Genomic DNA, 24,408 nt, shown 5'->3' with positions numbered 1-24,408 from the left:
CAATTTTTCATACATTCTTACTTCATAAAATCTAATTTCGCTCTAGAAACACATGATGCACATAAAAGTAGAATAATTTTACTTGTGTTTCCATCATTGAACATACAAATATTACTAGTGAAATTTAATTGGAAATAGGTGTAAACAATTTGATTGCGACAAGTCCAGTTCACAGTATAATATAAAAAGTATAAAGTAAATTTAATACAATGTTTAACGTATTATTAGTTCAAAGTATAAATCTATAAATCATAGGTTCCCAATAGGGGCGGTACTAGTGGGCGCTAGAGACATCTTCTCGGGAGTAAGAGAGGCCCCGGGACAGAGAAGGGAGGTTTATTCCTCCCTCTGCATTCTGGTAATTTTCTGCGGTAAAGGTCTTTGGACAATATGTTGAGTTTGGTTCCACAGTATCGGTACATACCTGCTGGAAGCAGGAGGTGGGGTTCTTGAGTTGCTCCAGCATGGCCCACCGAACGCAGGCTTGGTAGATGTTGGAGTTGTACTCCAGGCTGTGGTGGGTTCCTCCCGGAGTGCCCCGGCTGCGCTCGAAGCCGGGCTCATTGAAGTACGGTTCGGGGACTAATATAAGACTTTGGATAGACACCAGGACCTGGAATGAATAATATTTCACACACATAATGCGGTCACTGGTTCATCTTGGCACACTTGGTACGGCAACGCTATCACAAGACTATTCACCTGCAGGAAGCTGGAGGTCTGCGCGTTCCACTGCTCCTCGGGTCGGCCGTGCCAGGTGTTGAGCACCGACAGGCACACCTTCCCGTCCACGTACAGGTTGGGGTTGAAGCGCACCGAGTGGCGCCCCGTAGTCTCCAGGTTGATGAGCATGGGGGTGTTGGGGTAGTCCACGGGGAAGTACACGTCCAGCTCGAAGCACCCGTTGGCGTACGGGGTGTCCGATGGCCCCGTAATGAGGACCTGGGATTTTAAAACATTTTCATTCACTTCGATACGCAACTAAAGAAAACATAATGTAATATTGGATTCATATTGGAATAAATGTTTTTTATTTGAAAGAACCAGATGACTGGCACTATTATTTAGAATACGCTCACTTTTCATAAAACGCAGCATCTCCGGTTTCCAGAGCCTACATGGACAAGTAATAGTGCAAAAATGTAATTCTTAAAAAAGTGGGGACTGACCGGAGCATTTCGTCATAACGTAACATTTGTGGCGAGCATCTGACTTCGGATGGAGTACTCGGAACCAGCGGCAAGCTGCTCAGAACGATGTACTGACTATGAATGCTCGCATAGTAACGTGTTACGTTACGACAAAATGACTACGGCAGTCCCCACACTAAACAATAATGTTAACGCGCCATTTGGTTTGTGCGAGATAGTGTCGCCTACCACATACGCGTGTTTACTAGGTGGCACAAGAAACTGCGATGTGAACAGGCCAGATTTCCAATGCAGTGTGTATTTGCTAAGGTAAGTGGTTTGGTACCTTCATGACGTCGAGCCTGTCCTGGTCCGTCCTCACGAAGACGGAACTGCTGTAGGAGAGCGGGAGGGAGGTGGACAGAGTGACGGCCTCCTGCGCCAGGCGCTTCATGCGCGCCGGGTGGGAGCGCTCTCCCGCGGCGCGCACCGTGCTCTCAAAGTGGTACGCCACTGTGAATTTGTAACCGTTGTCCGGACATTCCGATATCATCTCAAATGTTTCTGCAAACAAAATGTTCAAATAGAAGGAGAATTTTTATTTCTTAATTTATATATAATATATTTATTTCAAGAAAAATTTATCTTTTCAATACAAAAACAGTGTTTTTAGAATAAAAAAAATCTATTACGTTAAATGTTACCTGGGTTTAAAGAATATTAAGTTTAAATTTAAAGAATACTGGGCCACAAGCTATGATCGTTTTGTTTTAGTAAATCTATTCCGATTGGAATCTATCAAGGTTGTCTGGACAGGAATAAAGACATATATTACTAACCAAACTGTAGTCTCTTCATGACCTCGAGGTATCTGGCCTCTCGGGTGGCAGCGGAGGGGGCGCGGGGGATGGAAGGCACCAGAGCGGTGCCCTCCTCGCTCAGCCCCAGCCGGGCCTGCACTAGTGCCGATGTCGCCTGAAACCACAACAAGTGTCAGGACCCTGTGTCCAGCCGATAGTCACGATGGAGGATAGCGGAGGACATTGGTACCATAAACCAAGCTAGGACACAAAATTCCAAACCCTCTTCTAGTGGAACGGAAGGTCTGTTGATGACAGTCAAAAGTCTGCCTTCTCATCGGGAGTTTTACATGGTTTTCTCCCAGCAATGAGCAAATGCTGAGAATTTTATGATTGGCCCACACTAGATTATCCCTCCTGTTCCCAACACAGATCAAAATAAAACTCTTTTTTTAGCCATTATTGACAACCACACTACTGAAATTCTTGGAAGTTCTATATATATGAACCAATTTTGAAACATTGTTCTAGAATCACTATTACTTCACTAAAGACATCTATTGGTGAGATGAAAAGAAGCTTTTTTACTGAGCAGAAACTGTTTTATTAGTATGTGAGATTCGAATCCTGGATTATAATCACACACATGAGAAACGCCAGAAAATATCATTTTCATTTTTATTATAAACTCATAATTTGACCAGATAATTTATTTACGTTTCAAATGTGTCCAAATGTACTTATTCACAAAATCTGGTTCCGAATTCTTCTTCATCTTTGATGAAATGTCAAAAAATAATGTGAAAATAACTCCTGTAATTGGAGAAAATCCAGATTTTGTGAACAAGTACTTGGACACACTCAAAATGTTGTAAACTTTTTTTTTTAGCTAGAAAAAACAAAAATCCACTTGATGATCTATAAACCTTGTACATAATAAGCAAGGTAAATAATAAAAACAATTCCCATCTAAAAAAAAAATTGTCACAATTGCACGGAGGGAGTAACGGCTTACCTGAATGTCAGGTATCAGCATGGCGAGTCCTTCGTCATCTTCTGCGCCGTCCGTAACCGTCGTGCCGAACCTGTGACTGTAGCTTGACTTTCCGTATATTGTTTTCTTGTTCATTCTAAAATATCATTCATATTTATTAGATAACATTTTAAATTATATACAATAATACTCGTATTTGAGTTACAATACCGTAGAACGGGGCTATTTGAACTTTGATGTATTACTTAAGCCCAGTACAGAAAAAGTATTTAGATCATGGTATCGATACAAGTATAAATAAGTAAAAAAAAAATTGTACTGGGCTGAAGTAACACATCAAAGTTCAAGTAGCCCCGTTCTACGGTACTGTTTTTTTTTAATTTTATTTATTTCTTTTACAACAGACATTTTATTATTTTTATGAATGCCTCACTAAGCAGTACCTGTGAAGAGATGATCAATTAAATCATTTGAAAATTATTATATGCCTAGATTTTACAAAAAAAAAAGTAAAATAAATTACAAAAAAACAACAAAATAAAATTAATCAAACAAAATGAATTTAATAAATAAGTACACAAAGAAATTAAAAGGTACATTTATAAATAATATGAATCGAGGCTTGATTTCATGTTGCTTGGTACGTGGCAGTTACTTGAGTGCATTTCAAGTCATTTACTCGATATTAAAAATGAGAATATCAATATAAAATATAATAGATGCGGGCTCAGAATTTTTGTATTACTCTGTAATATAATTACATATTACATAAAAGTATTGTAAAGTTATTCATTTGCAGCGACGGAAATAAATAATTTGTAAAAAAAGAAAAACAGATACAAAATCATTAATACACAAACGTTTCGTAGTATGTGCACGTACACGGGCACGTGGCTTGGTAGTGTTTCCACCGATCTCTTTTCAGTAGCGCACGACCTGTGCGACCTATTATGCCAGCTCGGCTATCCAAACTTAAAACACAGTAAGGGACATTTTTTTTGTAGCACGTTTTTTATGCATTTTTGGACTAAGTAGAATCTACTTAGTCCAAAAAAGCAAAAAAAATGTACTACAAAAAATGTCCCTTACTGTGTTTTGAGTTTGGACAGCCGAGCTATTACTACTACTTGCGATGTATTTTTTTTTCTCGTTTTCAAATACTTACCAGAGCTAACATTACAAAATTGTTACAATTCAACTTCAACTATGGTTAATAAAAACAACATTTAGGTATTCACATTTTTCCAGTTTTTAAATCACTTTTTCATACGGTGTACAAAATACATGTCACCGTTGCACGCAGTAGTTTTTAGCACCGTAAGGGAAGGTTTAATCAACTTTCTTCATCAAACCCTTATCTGTACCCGATGGTGCAAAGGGCACTGCTTCATATAAACACAGTGTTATCTTGATCAGCCTCCACTTCAGGTACCAGTCCAGGGTGAATAAATATCAGAGTGAAAAAATCCACTTATGTTTTTTGAACCGAATCGAACCCGGGACCTCCAAAACGGTAGCCGAGGGTGCTGAGTGTACGCTACGGAGGCGGACAAATCAGCCTTACATACCCATATTTCAGTATGAAAATTTCAAGCGCTGGGATATTGATGGCAGTGTGCTGGTACTCACTTGAGTTTGGTCGCGTAGGTGTCCACCGTGCGGCTCATCTGGTGCAGGAGCGGCGGGATGGCGTGCAGCGCGGGCGAGGCGCCCCACAGCGCGGCGCACGACATCACGGCACGCACCACGCGCATCAGCGCCAGGTACAGCGGGATGTGCCGCGACATGTCCAGCACTGGAATCATCCCCACACACACACATTCATCATACTGCTACAGAATCACCCGACAAATCACGCGGTCGGAGAAAAGTACCAATAAAAAGTGGTTAAAAGCAAAGTAATTGTTGGGTAATATATCAAAAATTAAACAAGGTTTATTGGATTGAATTCTACATTTATTTATGTATATGTTAATACGTGACGCGTGTCGTCTTATTAAGACATTATCAAACACGAATTGGGTAATCCCAACAATTCAATATGGAATTTTACCAACTGTCTGGAGTTACAATAAAACAGTAAAGTAGTTTTATTTAAAGTTCATAAAATGTGCCACAAAGTATCTGCGAAAAACATCCACGAAAATATTCTTAAATTTTTCTAAAACTGACATTTAATTTGTAGCCCTGCATTTTAATTTATATATTGAATATTAAAATCAAACACCGATTTTTAGAGTTTACTTAATTGTATTTTATTATTATTAAAAACACAAAAATAAAGTTTTGAGGATTGTCTTGTTTTGGGATTTTCAAACCAATGTGAAGATTAAATGGACTGAGGGTCCATCTACAGCTATATAATTCTAGGTAATTAAGTAATACATAGTTATAACATGTGCAGTGATAATTTATGGGAGAAAACAATAGTTTAGGGTAAGGCCAAGTATTCAATAGATAATGGGGCATCAGGTAATTATATGCGTATTCGGGGAAAGGAAGAATCTATTGACATGGCATTGTCAGCAAACTACTGTCGCAAATTGCGAAACAATTTTCACAAATTTAACTTGATAAAATTGTAGTCCGTCGCAAAAAAGGAAAAAGTCTTCCCGAAACAAGTTTCGCCTCGTGTAAAGAAGTTCCCTTTTTGCCTATTTGAACCATACGCTACGGCGCTTCTGTACTTCATATTATGGCGTTCTCCAGCACTACTAACCCTAAGTGAAGTTTAGTTTGCCCATTGCGCTTTTTAATAAAATTCATACCGCTACAAGCGCGTTATGTTGCCCGGAAATATAACACAGAATTTTCTTGTAAACTGAATTTAGTATGGTTGTATAACATATCGCTCACTCTCTTCAACAACGTCATAAATAAAAAAAACCTGATTTTTCAGGAGATCGTTTTTAAAGTTTTAAAATATAATACAATGTATGTATTAAAAATAAATACCAAGCCACCTATTGAACTTTTACTGTGCAACAGATCTTTTTAGATAAAACCTGAATGTTTTTTCTCCATCTGAAAAATATTTAGTATTTTTAAAAAATAATTAAACAATACTTTTTCTTCAAAATGCAAAAACAACACATTCTGCCCTGTAGCGGGTAAATATTAAGTTAAAAATATGACGCTTTCGCTGGGATATAGTACATTTTCTGAGCATTCCGAAAACATGCACACTGAAAATTTTCAATTTTTGATATGTGATGTTGTTGAAAGAAGTGAGAGATATGTACAATTTAGTGGAATTTAATAGTTAATATATTTATACATATATATGTATATTCTTAGATAGTTTATACCGGGGGCGAGAGCGGCAACGTTTTCACAAGCAAGGAGCCGGAGAGTTACCTGAGTCGTTGCGCAGGTAGGCGGAGATGGCGGGCAGCAGGGCACTGCGCTGCAGCATGGGCGAGAAGTCGGAAGGGAGGGCGGGGGGTGCGGCGGCGGCGGAGGCCGGCAGCGGGGATGAGGCCCCCGAGGAGCCCTCCGACCCAGAGCCCGACTGCGCGCGGCCCCACTGTTCGCCCGGCTGGATGTACGACGCTATCACCTGCGAGCGACAATATAAATGTACAAACTATGAGTATCATCGTTGAACAACAAACTAGACAAAAATATCAAAATCCTTTAGTACACAACCATGATACACGATTTACACACAACAAAGGTTTGATAGTCCCAAGAATTAACAGTAAATATGGGAGTCGAACACTGCAATATATCGTTCTGAACATTTTTAATTTGTTGCCGACGGATGTTAGAGGTCAAAATAAAATATGGAACAAAGGCAAAATAAAGGAATGGGTAAATATGATCACGAGTTAATTTTATGAAAATTGTAAAATGTTTATATTCTTAATTTTTTTATCTTTTTTGTGTGTATATTAGGTTAAAATCGTTAAAAACAATAAAAAATGTATTAAAAAAGAACTCCACCGACAAGACACACAACATGGCTTGGTGGGACTCTGCAAAAAACAATTTTTTTTTTTAAATATGTATAAATTGTGATTTAAATAAATGTATACATACAAAAAAAAATTATAATAAAAAAACTACACCAGCTGTATTCTGCGCCTACGGTTCTAAGATCCCATCAGTGCCAGCTTATATAAAATGGCATATCGGCTATATGAAATACAAGATTTCCTTGAATTAATGATTTTGAGTATGTCACTCCTCTACACAGAGTTGAATCGTGGACGTTCAAGGTCTGAACCGACTATAGGTAGCTACATCGAAAATCGAAATGTGGCTACATCGTAGAATGCTACGCATTCCATGGACCGATATGATCAGCAACGCAAATGCACTCCAAAAAGCAAGAGCAGGGAGACAGTTGCTCACTGATATCAAGGTCCTATATGGGGCATGTGCTGAGAGGAGAGAAGTACGAGATATTGCAGCTAATCATAAAACTCAAAATAGAGGGTCGACAAGGTGTGAGGAGAAGAGAGATCTTTTGTCTTCGGAATATACGAGATTGGAAGAGGGATCAGGACCAGGGTCGAGGCGCTGTTTAGAGCTGCCGGAGACACGACAATTACTCTCAAGTGATAATCGAAGTCAGGGGGACCTGATATGACACAAACAGAAGAAGAAGAATGTCACTCTGCTTTTATCATTTTGATCTTCTCGCTTAAGATATTTCTCTATATTTCCATGTCGTGCCACTTGGACACTAATGAATAGTATTGTTGCGTAAGTGTTGTTGCATTGGATAGTTGACTGCAAAAAAAAAAAAACAGGCACCAAAAATAGGCTTCAATTTCCGTAAATTTTAAGCCAACAATAGTACGGCTGTCCAAACTCAAAACACAGTAAGGGACATTTTTTTTGTAGTAGGTTTTTTTTGCAAAAATGCTAAAAAAAGTACTACAAAAAAATGTCCCTTACTGAGTTTTAAGTTTGGACAGCCGAGTAGGCCACCACATGTAAAATTCTAAATACACCTCCAAAAACTTCTCTAAAGAACGAAAAAAATCTGTACATATAATAATTTTTGTCAGAACTAAAAGAATGTTTTGTAAAGCTAAAAATAGTGAAAAAAATTAAACAGCGGTGCCTCTTTCTTCCGGAAATTCTCCAGACAAGTTTGCGGAAGTGTTCTCACCGCAGTAAACGGTTTTTGCGGTTGTCATCGCTATAATGGCGGTTACTATTTGGCGATACGTCACCTGCAACAGTACTGTGACGTGTTCCTCTTCGGTCTTCTGCCTCATGAGGGATTGTTCTACATTCCAGGACTGTTGTGTGGAGCCGGTACCGAAGCCGGTTCCCTTGGCCCAGTACAGTTTGCTCTTTTCTTCGGCTTTGGCTTTGGATGAAGCTCCATTTGCGTTGTTTGCCTGCAAGAAAGAATATTTTTTGAATAAATAAAACAATAATAAATGAATGTAATTGGAAAAAGGAGCAGAGAAAGACCGAGAAAAACATGGCACGATCAGGTATGCCAAATCTATATTTATATAATTCGTCAAAATGATAGGAAAAGTTGCTTTAAATTTTATTCAAGTGATATTTAATAATTTTTTTGAGTAAAAAGCTTGACGTGAGTTCCGGGACCTTTCTTGTTTAAAAAAAATCCCTGCTGATAAGGATAAGAAAGATTGTGTGTATGAGGCGAATGTAATTAGAAAAAGGAGCAGAGGAAGACCGAGAAAAACATGGTACGATCAGGTATGCCAAATACTTGAAAGTGGTCAGGTTAGGAGTTGTAATAATCGGCGGGTATGTATGAGGAGATGCATGAACGTGGAACAGGCGAAAATTGTTCAGATTGGTGTGGCGTTCTATTCTCTCTGCCTAACCCTGCGGTAAAGCGGCGTGTTAGATAGTTAGTTAAGACTGTGTGTGGGGTTGCGCACTACCTCCTGGGGCGGGGAGTCGGGCTGCTGGTGCGTGAAGACGGCCAGGCAGGCCAGCAGCAGGCGCATGCTGCCTGAGCGCAGCAGCGTGCCCCGGAGCAGCTGACCGTCGTCCGTGTGCAGCGGGGACGCGTCCAGCAGGGCCACCAGCACCCGGAAGGCCAGCGTGCCCAGCCCGGGCCCGCACACCATCATTATGTCTTCTGGTAATCAAAAACACATCATTAGGATTGCCATTGCTGTCAGGAAATGTAAAGGTGGGGACTGACCGGAGCATTTCGTCGTAACGTAACATTCGTGGCGAGCATCCGAAGTACTCAGCACGAGCTCGGCTCGCTGTACTGACTATACGAATGCTCGCATTGTAACGTGTTACGTTATGACGAAATGGCTCCATTCAGTCTCCACCATAAGTAACACATTGCTGGTTAAATGCTAAAGGGCCACAATGCAAAAAAATAGCATTGTGGCCCTTTAGCATTTAATCAGGAATCAAGAGCATCTAGTACCTTCGTGTTGTGGCCTGATTACAGCTTGAAAGCACTAAATAAAGATTATATACACCCCACATTTATTTGTACTCACACTGCGACGTGAGTTCTAAGTGTGTTAGGGTGGGGGAAAATGACCTTTGGCCCAAATACCCAGATCGCTCTACAAGGGTGATTTGAGTAATAAAGCAAGTAAGTAAGCACTATGGAACTACGTATGCACTACGAGCACTATGGGACTTAATAGGATTTAAAAATCCAACGAACAACGGAGCTAACGCTTAGTACCGGTTTCTAGTAACGAATGCTTCCGAATAGACAATTGGAGTTTTTTTTTGCACACCACAACTTCTTCACATCTATCTTGACTCGTTAGCGTTCCAAATCAAGCGGTATTTACGACATCGCCAACCGTCGGGACTTGCCCCTTCTCGCGCCGCAGAAGAGACCGCCCCCTGTACAATTTATACAGTCTCATACAACAAAAATGCGGGACATACTTCCTTCGCCATCGTCGGTGACTCCGAGCAGCAACCGGAGCAGGTGCACGGCCCGGTAGCCCTCCTTGAGCAGAGCCTCCGCGTACCCCGGCAGGCGGAGCAGCAGGCCCAGCGCCACCAGGGAGTGTGTGGGCACAGAGTTGCTGGCCTCTTCCGCCACCGTGGTCCCGCTGGCCTCACCTACGTCCTGGAAATTCAACTTCTTGTAAATTATTGTAAAAAATTAGCGCATAATGTTTAACCCATGTTGATAACCGTAGACACTGTTACCACACTATCTGCGGGCGGATTCGCGCTCATAATAGAGATAAACATCTCTGAAAAGAAGTGATAACATTTAACCATACTGTATACATCTATTTGAGATCAAAAGATGCCGCAAAAGCCATGCGTAAAAATAACTTACACGCAATTTACGACGAGTCGAGTGAAAAGGTAAAATTACCCTTCCCGCCTAACACCACCAGTCGAGTGAAACGGTAAAATTATCCTTCCCGTAGATAGTGTGTTAAAACCCAGATTTGCATATTCCCATCTCGATGAAAACCTTTTCATCTATGTTGAAATATCAATTCTTCTAACCCTTATCCGAACCCAGTGGTGCATAGGGCACTGCATTTTATTGACATGGTGTTATCTTGATCGTTATTTACATGAAGGCAAGGTGATCACTCCTGCACTATTTAATAAATATTAGAATGTAAAATCACTAATATTTATTTTCACCCCCCCTGGGAATCTAACCCGGGACCTCCAGCACGGTAGCTAAACACGGTAACCATGACACCATGGAGGCAGACAAAAAATAAATATGAATAAAAATCTTAATATAAACGATATCCAAGCGAATTTCTTTGGTGGTCATGTAAAAAGTTTTGCGTGGCAACCTCGTAGATTTCGTCCAGCTTGACCCAGTCCGTATCGGCGTTGTTGGAGGTGGAAGGGGGCGGCGGTGGCGCGGGGGGCGGCGGCGCGGGGCACACCGGTGGCAGGTGGCGCGCCAGGAGGGCCAGGCCCCCCGCAGCGGCGAACACTGCCAGCAGAGGCGGGCGACACGTTACCCCTTCCAGGGTGTTTTCTGACCAACCATCTGTAAAAGAATATACTTTTGATAAATGGCGAAAATAAATCGTGGGTATACTGGCAAAAAACGTTAACTCTAAAATCCCTGTTATTTGAAGCTTTTAGCCTGAATAAAATACCCGCTATTAAACTTTAAGTTGAATTTACTTGTAAAACCATATAAATATGACATTTCAAACTAATTAGCTTATTTTGCCCATTTATAGAACGTGGAAAATTTTATAATACTGCATCATTAACTGCCCTACACATACAAACGCATGTGATACGCGCGGTTTTTCTTCACCATTTCGCGCTAACCCATATGACCTACGGGCACGAGAAAAGATATCTATTTCAAAAATATTTAATGCATACCGGATACGCTGACAAATTTTTGTTAGGTTTCATACCTGACGATATTTTGCGACAACAAACGTTGGATTTTTTTTTATTGTTTATAAAAAAATATGCCTAAAAAAAACCTGAAGGTAGGGTGGTTAAGTCAAAATAGTAATTTTTTTTTGGAGTTTTTTGCCACATCTATCGTATTTTAGTTACAATCTATCGTATGCGCTGGGATGCTCAGACTTCCATGTTCTTTTGTATGAAAAAAAATGCTGTTTCATCTCAATATTGACAATCTATCATTTGAGTGCTTGTTGAATTCATAAACAATTTAGAAAAAAAAGGAAAAGTTTTTATTCCTAAGCATTTTTGTACTATGTATTTTTAAAGCATTTTCAGAAACTGAAAATAATTTATTTGAAGCAAATGTATAATTTAATTTTTTTGGCACAAGGGAAGGGTTAGTATTGTCTCTAATAAGAGAGAAGAGATCAATTTACCAATATTTGATTGCGGTATGACTGTCAAGTTAAGACTGGGTCCAAACTTGTGTTCCGTGATGGCGCAAAGGGCACCAATTGTCGTGTTCAATGATACGGGCCCCTCCAATCCGTCCACATACACCTTCACACCGTGTAAACTCCACGAATCTGGAAACAATAACTCATTAGGAGAATATACATACTTTACGATGTTCAAAATAAGGCTTTTTTTTAAGTCAAAAGCTAAACATATCCGAGCCAAACTTTTGGAATAAGTAGGTCAGTTAATACAAAATTTCATTTTCATTAAAAATGTAAGCTTTGGAAGGTTTTTATAAGTAAAACAATTATTTTTTAATTTTTGTCTTTTTCGTGTGTATATTATGTTAAAATAGAATTTAAAAAAAAGTGTGTAAAAAGAACTCCATCGACAAGACACATGAGGTGGATTGGTGGGACTTTGCAAAAAAAATTTAACATGTTAATTATGTTCATGAATTTGTAAATGAACGTATACTATATATGTATTTATATGTCTACATATAATTAACAAATAAATGTTTCAACTCAATGTCCAAGTGACTCTGAAATCTAGATACGGCTTATGCAACACTACTTAACGTGATCTTACTTAGGCTTCAACTTTTTAAGTTTTATGGCCTATGCCTACTCGCGAGTGGATTTAGTCTGTATATTAACCCTTTTCGGTCCCCCAGAATTAAAAAAAAAACTATGTATACAGTTACATTCCAATTGGAAAAAAATCATTTGTCCTCTGCTCCACATACTGTTGTAATAGATACAAGTGAAAAAAATGTAAGCTTGCATTTTGAATAAATAATAATAATGATGAACAAAATGTCGAGTAACATCCGACATGGGACCTAAGAGGAAAAAATCAATGTCAAATGAGATTTGACATTAGACCGGAAGGGTTGAAAGTTACTATAATAACTATAAATTGTAATACTATAAATTGGTTGATAGACGTCTCACGCTTCGATCGGCTACAACATCTGCAATGGGCAAAGTGATCTTACCAGCTCGCAACCAACACACTAAATTTGGCGAGCGTGCCTTTGCTGTTGCAGGACCGACGGCGTGGAATGCTCTTCCACCAATGGTTAGAAATAGTGAGAGTGAGATGATCTTTAGAAAAAGACTAAAAAAACATTTGTTTGCTAAATCATTTCCACAATAATATTTTCCCCAATTCATTCACAGTGAAGCGCCCTTGAGGTATTTTTTTACGAAAATGGCGCTATATAAGTTAACCAAATTTATTATTATTATTTATAATTTCATGTAATTCATAGGTGAAAATTCTAGGCAAAAACACTCGATATCTCGCTAGAGGCATGAATTTATACAGTTCATTGATTCTAAGCTAGCAGTGAAGTTTACATGGGTGTATGATTTTAGTTCTATGATTTTAACATACAATGTGAGTTTACTTGTGAACTAGCTTTGGACACACCCAAAAATGTGGTAAATAAAATATTCCAATTCAATTCAATTCCGCCTCCGCCTCCGTAGTGTAATTGTCAGCACGCTCAGCTACCGTTCTGGAGGTCCCGGGTTCGATTCCCAGGGGGGGTCAAATAAATATAAGTGATTTTTTCACTCTAATATTTATTCAATATTACCCTGGACTGGTACCTGAAGTGGAGGGCTGATCACCTTTCCTTTGTGTGTTAACCATCATGATAACACTGTGTTTATATAATGCAGTGCCCTATGCACCATTGGAGTGCGAATGAGGGTTTTTTAATAATAATTTTTAAGTGATTGAGAATTTGATGAATTTGTATTAATGAAATAATATTTTCTCTAAATATTTTCGGATAAGGGTTTGAAAAATTTAAATAAAATAAGTGATGAAATAAATAAAATGCGCTTACCTTGTGAACTGTTGGCGTTGGAGGTGGACCCGCTGGGCTGGTCCTCCTTCTTGCCCTTCTTCTTGGTGAGCATGGCCTGCTTGGCAAACAGGTTGCGCACGTCCTTGCTGCGCTTGTCCTTGGCCGTGTTGGCGGCCGCCACGCTCAGGCCCCACGGGTCGGCCTCGGCGCCCCCGGCCTCCGCCTTGCCGCCGCCGCCCGCGCCGCCCTTGCGCGCCCCGGCCCCCGCCTCGCCGCCCACCCACACGTTGCTTCCTGCTAACCGCAACAATATCGCATTGCATTTCAAACTCAAACTCATTATTGTAGTGAAAAAACACAAATTTAACAACGGTTGGGAAAATACGACATTTTAGTCAAAATAGGAACAGAGGCTGTATGCTTGAAATTGTGCTTTCATACCAACTTGAGCCTTTTCACTAACCAGTACATATATATTTTTTTAAATTTTTATTACGATTTCAAAACATCTTTCTATGAATTGAGTCATAAAATGCCACTTATTTTATATTATGGAATTTGGCAATACAATAGTTATATTATCCCATTCCAGTGGGTCTGCTTTGACATAGACCCTTTAGCAGGTAGAGACACATTGACGTGACCCAAAACAATATTATATATTTTTTAAAAAGAGAAATACATATTTGTGTTTTTATTATATAGTTAAATAGTTAAATAGTTTAATTTCATACTATTTCTGTGAGCCTAAGCGGCTCATTATCAGAAATAGGTATCAAATTGTGGTAGAGTGGGTTTGAACCGAGAAACTCTGACTTAAGGTCTGCGACAATAACTACGGGACCACAACCCAATATACATTCTTGTTCCAAAATGTGCAATTATTAATTTAAATAATGACGAATATAATATCAGATATTCAAATAATCGAATATTGAAAAAGTGACGAATATATTTGAATACTCAATTGGAATCCCTAGTGGTGACGTCACACACACAACAATGTTACAAGTGAAACACATCTCACCAAAGCTGATAAACTAAGCTGCGTAACATTGTTGTGTGTGTGTGGTGATGTCACACACAATGTTGCGCAGCTTATTCCAAGTGAAACACATTTTACCAAAGTTGATAAAATAAGCTGTGTAACATTGTTGTGTGTGTGTGTGTGTGTGGTGACGTCACACACAACAAAGAAACACGCCTTACCGAAGCTGAGGTGTTGGGTGAAGAGGTCGGCGAGGCGTGTGTTGTGCGGGAGCTGCAGCAGGGTGCGCGCGCGCAGCGAGGGGTGCGTGGGCAACGCGGGCGCGCAGGTGGGGGAGCGCGCGGCGGGCGCGGGCTGCCCCGGCGCGCCACGCACGCCCACCATGGCGCGCTCCCCGCGCAGCACCAGCCGCAGCAGCAGGCCCCGGGTAAAACCGCCGATGGGCGCGCCCACACCTGACAGCATAGGCATTGAGTTTATCACAATCATAGGAGATTTTGACTTTTGGGTAATACATATATCCAAAATTTAACAAGGTTAAATTGCAAAAGAAAAACACTTGTTTTTTACCACTCGAGTTTATTTTATTATGATGACTAATTTCGGAAGCTATGCTTCCATCTTTAGGTCTAAATATAAACTGAATTTACCAGTGGTAAAAAAAGTGTTTTTTTTTTACAATTTCATCCTGTCTTACCACAAAGTGAATGCCGAAACAATAAATTAAACAAGGTTATTGGATTGAATTCCACTTTTATTTACATATATATGATAATATGTGACGCGTTTCGTCTTATTAAGACATCAAAAAACTCATTGAGTGTTTCGATAATGTCTTAATAAGACGAAATGCATCACATATTATCATATATATGTAAATAAAAGTAGAGTCCAATCCAATAACCTTGTTTAAATTTGGATATATAACCCAAAAATTTTCAGATGGAATTCTACCAACTGTCTGCAGTTACAATAAATAAAAAAGGAATTCTTGATTTTGGAATCTTTAACCTTTTCCTTCCGGTGATATGTATTTACTACAGCTCGACTTTAAAAATGAGAATATTAATATAAAATACAATTAATATGTTAGGGATGTAGCAGTTACATAGGATCACATTTCGAATAACGAGGTACTACGAATAATCGAAGAAAGAAGGCACCTACTCGCGACTGTCTCGAAGAGACGCGCCAAATGGATAGGTCACGTGTTGAGGCAGGAAGGTATCCTGGACCTGATAATAGAGGGAACAAACGCCAGAGGACGCCCACCCCGCGAATATCTTTGCGACTTATAGGAGGAAATGGGCTGTTCAACATATAAGGACCTGAATATAAATTCTATTTGATTTTTTGTTTTGTGTTAAAATCAAATATTTGTAGTTTACATTAGCACTTTTAATCTAATTTTATTTCTGATAATATCTATTGTATGCTTGCCAGTAGTGCCCTTTATTGTAACCTAAAATATAATGTTTACCCAAACAGGCCATGCCTTTGTGGGATCTTTTTTTGTATTAATATTTTCTATTTTTTTGTACTTGTAATTATATTATATTGTGAAATGCAAAAGAAAATAAAGAAAAAATAAAATAGGGTTTCGCAAGATAGACCGGAGTGGCGAAGGAGGTGGCATTTGTTGCTGCAGACCAATCCACAGGATCGAGACAAAAGAAGAGACTTCAGTTTGGAAGTAAATCTGACCTGGTGATATATCAGGATGGGAGCTGATGACGTGGTACAGGGTGGTGGCAAACAGCTGCTGGTTTTGGAGATGACACGTCATTACGGATCCGAAGAATCGGATCGTTTTCTCTTCTAGTTGGGTGTAAAATTCATTCCTCTGCCAGGTTCTGAAAAATATCACACCAGTTAAGATTATTGAGCCAAAGAGTAGAGCCTATATCCCGCATTTTGATAGCAAATAAATTTATACTAACAAGACATATTACTTGGAGAAATAAAATAACTTTGTTTTTTTGATCCACTCACCTTTATTATTATAAAAGTTTCAGCAACAACCTGTTGCCCTCTTCAGGGTTTGTTATTATTGTTTTTATAATAACAAGAGTGAGTGGTTCAAAAAACAAGGTTATTTTATTTCTCCAAATAATATATTACAATGATCCACAAAGTTAGTGCTTTAAATATTCAAAACATAATGAGAAGACAATTGGTATAATTTTAGTTGGAATCTGTAAATAAATGAAATATAAAGGATAAAATTCTTGACATTTACATTATTTTTAATATCTCGACATAGATGAAGAAGAATATGGAAGTGTGGGCATTTACAGGGCTTACGACCGTCAGAGGCTTGGTTAAGTGATCACTTTACACACATGTAACATTCACCAATTCCACCCATGACTGACAACCACACTACTCAAATTCTTGAGATTACTAGATATATTGATCAAACTCGTAACACAGTATCCGCGAGTTCATAATAGCTATCTATGGTGGGATGAGGAGAGCGTTTATCGAGCAGAGACTCTTCCATTTGTATGTAAAGTCCGAATCCTGGATTATATTCACTGACATGAGAAACACTTGAAAACATGATTTTCAATTCATTTTAGCTTATGCTTGTAATTTGACCAGTTAATTTAATTGGCATTAAAATGGGTAGATCATAATGACGTCATTACACATGACAACAACTGGTAGGCGTCAGTTTGTAAAAGCGTCCACATCGAGATTGGCATCTTGAGATATACCGGTATAAGGTACACTTTAGATAAATAATCGGTGCAAGGTTACGAGACATCCACACATCATGTGTACAGGGGGGTAATTCTTGAATCTAACTAACTAACTAACTACCCATCACGCTGCTTCTCCTCAGGGGTAGACAGAGAGAATAGAACGCCATACTACCCAGTCTTTGCAAACATTCTTCGCCTATTCTACATTCATGCATCTCCTCATACATACCCGCCGATTATTTCGACTCCTGACCCGGCTGCTTTCAAGTATTTGACTTACCTGATTGTGCCAAATTTAACTGCTTCTTTAAAAAAAAAATGTTTAACCGTTCTTTTCTCACTCATACGTTCTACATGTCCAAATCATCCCAATACACCTTTCTTAATTTTAACGATAATGCTTATCTCAGCCTTGCATTCTTTCCTTATTTCACCATTTGAACATCTATTATCATACATCGTTCTGCCGCACATTTGTCTGAGGGATCGCATTTTTCTTCTTGAATCTACAGGATGTTTTAGCACTGTCTTTAGTATTGACTGCGTGAAGTCATTGATAATAGGTTAAAAAGCGTGAAACGGAATGAACTGGTACATACCTGGAGTTGGGCTGTGGTAGGCAGAGCATCAGTAGCAAAGGACTCCAAAAGGAGGAGCCCTGAGGGCCCCCTAACCAGTTCTTCAATTCTGAATCCATACACAGGGAGGATAACCATTCCATCAGTATTGGCATCATTTCGAATGTGACAAGACCTTCAAGAAAAAAAACATATGTTTAAACAATTACATATTAAATAAAGTAAGTGTTGATGGTAGTGAATTAATTTATTAATATTTTTAATTATGATTTTGCACTATTATATTTTTGTCCTCGGTGAAGACAAAGTACCGCCTATACAATATTGCTCCTCTTCTCTTGCTGTGAAACAAAGCACCTTACAAGGGCCCAGAGCAGCCATGTACTAAGCTTTGAGAATAGGTGTCTGCGAAGAATTTTAGGCGGGCAGTGGTTTGACATTGTCAGGAATAAAGAATTATTATTTTTTATGTTTTTTCTTTCTTTCTTTTTTTAATGATAATTTTTGGGATGGATCAAAATCTTTACATATATTTCGACTTGTGGAAATAATTGAACTTTATATGTTGCAGGTGGCAAAACATTTTCAGGCAAAAAATCATAGATTAATTCTACATCTACAGTTGAAATTAGTAAGCTGGCAGAAATTTATCACTAATGATTTTATTTTAAAAAATTATATGAAAATTTGAATTATTGCTTTTAATAATGGCAATGCATATTAGAATTATCATTATTTAAAAAAAAATTGCACGGGTATTTTTTTTTTTCTCTTCATATTTCAAGATATTAAATAAAGTAAATTTTTTAATTCAAGGCTCCTTGCCTTGAATTAAAAAATTTACATTTTTAATTAATGTTTTACTTTGTGAATACCACTATTTCTTGAAATCTGCTGTGATACATGTTTCGATGCATTCTGCATCATTTTCAAACACCGGATAGATTTTACCAGAAAGTGACTGCCGAATCAATGAAATGAAAATAATGAAAAAAATATACAATTAAACAAATGGGACATACCGAGTTCAGCAGTTTGAGGATGTCTTGAAAAAGATTCTTTGGTATTGACTTTGTCAGAATCTGTTAGCGACGAATCGCTGCTACCGCTTCTATCTGCTTGGCACTGCTGTAGGCAAAAATCTACAAGAAAAATAATAATTGAAATCAATTTATTTACAGTGAAACCTCTATCTATCGTTCCTCGAATAATCGTTTTTCCGGATGTGTCGTTTATTTCTTCTATCCCGAATTAATTTCATACTAAACTAAACCGCATCGATTGTTTCTCTATCGCCATTTACCGCATTTATCGTTCGAATTAAGCTGCATATTTGATACATTTTGTATGTTTTTTTACATTCTTTTCAATTTTCTTACATTCAACAGCAACGTATGGGATAGAAACTATCGAAACTTGTGTAACCGATAGCATGAGAGGTCGATATTGATGAAAAGGAGCAGCTGCCTGTACCTGCATTTCCAGAAGCATACACACTCTTTGAAAGAAAACTTTCTACAACACACATTCAATAACCGATGCTGAAAAAATACAATTTGCAAAGCCGAAAATATACTATTGATTTACGAAAATAAAACAGTTAAAAAACAAATTTTGATCAATAAACTTAAGTATTTTTTAAAATTCTATTCAAGTTTGTATTTTCTTTTAAATAAATTCATTTGCATCTGAAACATGTATTCTTCTCAGATTTTTAGCCTACGAATGGTTATGCAGATTGGGAGGACGGTGTCTTTACTCGGTCGTATCTACTTGCGTATTGACCTCTTAATCCCGCATTCATAGTTTATTTTAATAGGTTCCTTTAAAAACGATAGAGGTTTCACTGTATTTCCATCGTTATCGTAGAAATCCATAATGTCCATTCCAAAGTACACACGTTTGATAGTTTCGGCTACATTAAGCGGCAGGTTAGACTTCATGAGGGTCTTGATGGCGTCCGGAGACATGCAAGAAGCTGCGATGGTCATCAGCTGAGACGGAGTCAGGATCAGATTGTCCAGAGCGGCCGGTTTGAAGCTCTGGTTGCTGGAAACTCGGCCAACCTTGGTGTCGTCCGTCATACTCGCCATCCCTTCCAGATCTTTCCTGAAAAATTAAATTAAAACTTTATATATTGCCATTTACTTTTGCATGGGATTATTCGATCTTATATTTTAAAGGGATTGCTCTAACCTGTCGTCTGAAATGGAAGCTTCGACATTCCCAGAATCGAAGGAAGACGGCCGTGTGTCCAGGGTGGGAACTCCTATCTTCTCCAACAGCATTGTGAACAGTACTGGTCTTATGTAGCACATTGAACACATCACTGGAAAAAAATAATGCCAAGTGAAAATGGTGTCTGTCCGCCTCCACAGTGTTATGGTCAGCATGCTCGGCTTCCATACTGGAAGTCCCGAGTTCGATTCCCAGGGCAAGTAAAATAAATATGTGATTTTTCACTCTAATATTTAACGATCAAGATAAAATTGCTTTTATGTGATGCTGAGCCCTATGCACCATTGGGTGCGGATTAGGGTTAGAGAAAAAAAGCGTGTTCATAAAATAATATTTAAAAAAAATAAATTATCGTTACTTTTTATGACCATACCATACCAATTTATAAAATATAAAAATGAGATTAATTATCATACATGTATTCTCTCTCTTAGAAATAAAATTACGAAACTGGGGAGCATCTTAGGCTTATCTTACAATACACAAAAATAAAATAAAAAGCATTTAATTTCAAACATGTTTGATTTGACTTGAATATTTTAAAATTAATTAAGATAGCCACAAACCCGCATCGAGCGCCTTCTTGACAGCGGCGTCTCTGGGCAGGACGGTGATCCACTTGAACACGGTGTCGAAGAGCTGCACGGTGACCAGCTCCTCCAGCTCGTGCTGCGGCTGCTGCTCCCGGGCAGTCCACAGCACGGAGGCCAGGCACTGGATGTACACGCTGCTCAGGTACTTGGTGTTGTACGTGAAGCCGCCCGCGTCCGCGCCGCGCCGCTCCGAGTGCACGATGGCCGCGCCGCCGCAGTCGCGCAGCCAGTCCAGGTAGCGCCGGATCCGCTGCAGGGACAGCTCGCCCGGCAGCGTGCACAGCTGGTACAGTAGGTCGCACGCCGCGTCCACCGCCGAGTTGGAGTTCATCGGCGACTGCGACGAGTACTGGTAACCTGATCCGACAAAAGGCAAATTTTCATTGTCTTTCTGATGTTTTTTAACCTATAACTATTTTCTTTATTTGTTTTTTATTTCACAATATAATGTAAGGAGTATGCATTAATTTGTGTGTTTTTTTTTCTCGAAAATTAAGGTTTTATTGTGAAAAAATGGTTTTACATTCAATGTTCAAAGTATTGTCGATGGGAAGCTACGACATTTGCCCATCTTTCTGGCAGTGTGTGGATTCCATTTCAAAAGAACTTCTCCGGCTTGGGGACCAAGAACGAATCGAGTACATTTTTGATAACCTGTTCTGAAGTGAAGCGTATTCCGGTGAGGGCATTCTGCAATCCAATCACCGTTTTATAAATACATACTATTTAATCGGTCTTGCAACATGTGGCTAAGCATTGTCATGATGGAGAATTATGGATTTGTGTCTAGTCGCATATTCTGGTCGTTTTCCGAGCTTTTGAATGAATCCCCATGCTTTAAAACGTCTGGAAATGGTCCCTAGATCAACTCCCAATGATTATGCAAATTCTCCTTGCGCTTGGCACGCATCTTTATTGAGCAATGCCTCCAATTCTTCATCTTCAAACTTTTTTGGCTGTCAGGGTCGTTCTCCGTCTTCGAAGTCGAAATTGCCACTTTTAACCCGTGTAAACCACTTTCGATTACTGATTCACTGGCACGTTCGATCAGCTAAAGCTTGGTCACCATAGACCTCCACTAAAATACAATGACTTTCGGTAGCACTTTTCTTCATGTTAAAGTAATGAAGAAGAACTTTTAGCTAAATCTACTGATGGTTCTTTTTTATTCTTTGATCCCTGTAAATGAATGGATAGTTGCCTCTTACCGTGGTGTGCGGGGATGTGGGCGTTGCGCAGGATCAGGTCCAGCACGGGCAGCGCGGCGGGCGGCTCGGCCCCGAGCGCGCGCAGCAGCGGGCCCGTGACGGAGGGCGGCGCGGCGCCCCCGAGCAGCAGGCCGGCCGCGGCCTCCGCCAGCCCGGGCACGCGCGCCGCCCGCTGCCGCGCCTCCGCGCTGCCCACCAGGCACGCCACCAGCACGCGGGCCCAACCCACGCTGGAACAATGCGCATTGGACGTCGTTAATTGTAATAATCGCAACCTTGACCTTCATTTAGTTTCACAATCAGACTTTAACGCATCAGCATACCGGCCGCTATATCTAGGCGGCCTCCAAAGTGTAATGGTCAGCACACTCGGCTACCATTCTGGAGGTCCCGGGTTCGATTCCCAGGGGGGTCAAATAAATATCAGTGATTTTTTCATTCTAATATTTATTCAATATCACCCTGGACTGGTACCTGAAGCGGAGGGCTGATCACCTTTCCTTCACGTGTTAACGACTAAGATAACACTGCGCTTGTATGCAGTGCCCTATGCACCATTGGGGTGCGGATAAGGGTTTAAAGAACAGAAGAATAAGGAATATTTTAATTTACATTCGCATATCGCTCACTCCTTTCAACAACGTCATATGCATATCAAAAATCGTAAATTTTCAGTTGTGCATGTTTTCGGAATGCTCAGAAAATGTACTATATCCCAGCAAAAGCGGCATATTTTTAACTTAATATTCACGCGCTACAGGGCAGAAAGTGTTGTTTTTGCATTTTGAAGAAAAGGTATTGTTTAATTATTTTTTAAAAAATACTAAATATTTTTCAAATGGAGAAAAAACATTAAGGTTTGACTAAAAAGATTTGTTGCACAGTAAAAAGTTGAATAAGTGGCTTGTTATTTATTTTCAATATTTTTCGTTATATTTTAAAACTTTAAAAACGATCTCCTGAAAAATCAAGTTTTTTGAAATATGACGTTGAAAGGAGTGAGCGGTATCAGCCGCATTTATGCCACACCTCCGTCCGTGAGTAGTTCATATTATAAGATATCTACAAATCAGTAAAGAAAACTTTTGGTAATGCATTATTTCTTAATATTTTTAAACAAATTTATTAAAGGCACTTTACCGAAGATGTCCTTGTAAGGATACAATTATCCTTTTGATAAAAATGTCAACTAAAATCAGTTAAAATTCAAAACATTACATCCCAGGCCTAATGCTTTAATGAGTTTAAAAAAAAAAACTTTTTTGTCACTTTATCATATTTCTGATCTAGACACTTGATAAAATACATGCGTAGGCGGCAAGTGCCTCGAGCAGCGGACGAAGGAAAGAAAAATATTGCATGTGCGTGGCTTTTTATGGACTCAGCATTCTATACTAGTGCAGGGCTATCTACTAGTGCAGCCAACCCGGCGGGTTTGCTTGTTAAGGTGGAGATTGACTGAAGCATTTCGTCGTAACATCGCTTGCGGCGAGCATCACCGAGCATCCGAAACTATGGATGGAGCGCTCGGCTCGCTGTAGTGACTGCCTGAATGCTCGCATCGTATCGTGTTACGTTACGACAAAATGCTCCCGTCGGTCTCCACCATTAGGCATCTACTCGTAACTGTGTGATGAATCACCGCATAAGCATATGGACTACACACTTCCATGTATTCAAAGTGCGTACACTGATGGCAGTGAATTTTAATAGTTGATCTGAATGAGGCGGATGCCATTGGAGTGCGAACCGTTGCATACTCCCAGTGCATAGCTGTATCTGTTAGCTACTCGTTTGTGATTATAAAGGGCGTATTCATTATAATCACTTTACTGATTGGCAGACACTGAATTTCATAGCCGACCATACTTTCATAGTTGTCCGCCTCCGTGGTGTAATGGTCAGCGTGTTTAGCTACCGTGCTGGAGGTGCCGGGTTCGATTCCCAGGGGGGGTGAAAATAAATATTAGTGATTTAACACTGTGATATTTATTTAATATTACCCTGGACTGGTTCCTGAAGCGCAAAAGTAATCGCCTTGCCTTCATGTAAGTAATGATCAACATAACACTGTGTCAATTCGATGCAGTGCCCTATGCACCATTGGGTGCGGATAAGGGTTATAAGTAAGTAAAATAATAATTTACAGCTTGAATTACATACCTCGTGCTGGCTAACTTTTCATCAAAGCGATCTGGCGATGACGGAGCAGCAAAGGCGGCAGTTCCCAGAATACGTATGTTGAGCAATCCCATGTTGGTACTGTCCCTCGGGCGGTACAATCGAATCTAAAATATTGTATTAGATTGTTATTGTATTAAATTGTGTTCTTGTTAAATTGAGCTTTGAATTGTTACCATTCATGCGAGGAAACGTACCAGAACACTGTTGACAACCAGAGGTTGTGTCAGCTTGAGGCGTATGAAGGTCATGCCGGCCGTGGGCTGCGGGGGTCCCAGCGGGGTCATCACACAGCCCTGGGCACATACTTCCAGGCTTACAGCACTCGGACAGGCTGAAACATTTTTAAAACAAACATTTAATATAAGA

At 39.5% G+C, this 24,408-nt stretch overlaps 1 protein-coding gene across 8 annotated transcripts in view; it reads right to left on the bottom strand.

Annotated features, from left to right (window-relative positions):
* Bruce (BIR repeat containing ubiquitin-conjugating enzyme) overlaps positions 1-24,408 on the bottom strand; it is a 77,575-nt gene that overhangs the window by 1,542 nt on the left and 51,625 nt on the right. For 6 of the 8 annotated variants that reach the window (XM_088263013.1, XM_088263017.1, XM_088263021.1 and 3 more), the window contains 23 exons: positions 24,237-24,373; positions 24,022-24,146; positions 21,859-22,088; positions 20,624-21,007; positions 20,016-20,148; positions 19,720-19,928; positions 18,842-18,961; positions 17,841-17,994; positions 16,238-16,386; positions 14,755-14,988; positions 13,585-13,842; positions 11,702-11,851; positions 10,679-10,881; positions 9,792-9,978; positions 8,804-9,003; positions 8,111-8,281; positions 6,282-6,483; positions 4,554-4,719; positions 2,946-3,060; positions 1,970-2,105; positions 1,477-1,694; positions 703-942; positions 425-613 (listed from right to left, as the gene is read on the bottom strand). In XM_088263013.1, coding sequence (XP_088119139.1) covers positions 425-613; positions 703-942; positions 1,477-1,694; positions 1,970-2,105; positions 2,946-3,060; positions 4,554-4,719; positions 6,282-6,483; positions 8,111-8,281; positions 8,804-9,003; positions 9,792-9,978; positions 10,679-10,881; positions 11,702-11,851; positions 13,585-13,842; positions 14,755-14,988; positions 16,238-16,386; positions 17,841-17,994; positions 18,842-18,961; positions 19,720-19,928; positions 20,016-20,148; positions 20,624-21,007; positions 21,859-22,088; positions 24,022-24,146; positions 24,237-24,373 — 4,310 coding nt within the window. The remainder of the gene's footprint in view (positions 1-424; positions 614-702; positions 943-1,476; positions 1,695-1,969; positions 2,106-2,945; positions 3,061-4,553; positions 4,720-6,281; positions 6,484-8,110; positions 8,282-8,803; positions 9,004-9,791; positions 9,979-10,678; positions 10,882-11,701; positions 11,852-13,584; positions 13,843-14,754; positions 14,989-16,237; positions 16,387-17,840; positions 17,995-18,841; positions 18,962-19,719; positions 19,929-20,015; positions 20,149-20,623; positions 21,008-21,858; positions 22,089-24,021; positions 24,147-24,236; positions 24,374-24,408) is intronic. The other 2 variants (XM_088263020.1, XM_088263014.1) reach the window with 2 other exon arrangements.

This window comes from Brachycentrus maculatus, unplaced genomic scaffold (genome assembly GCF_059751285.1).
Source record: "Brachycentrus maculatus isolate JH-2025_06_01 unplaced genomic scaffold, ASM5975128v1 h1tg000195l, whole genome shotgun sequence".
NCBI lineage: Eukaryota > Metazoa > Arthropoda > Insecta > Trichoptera > Brachycentridae > Brachycentrus > Brachycentrus maculatus.
This window is presented reverse-complemented; position numbering and strand designations above follow the sequence as displayed.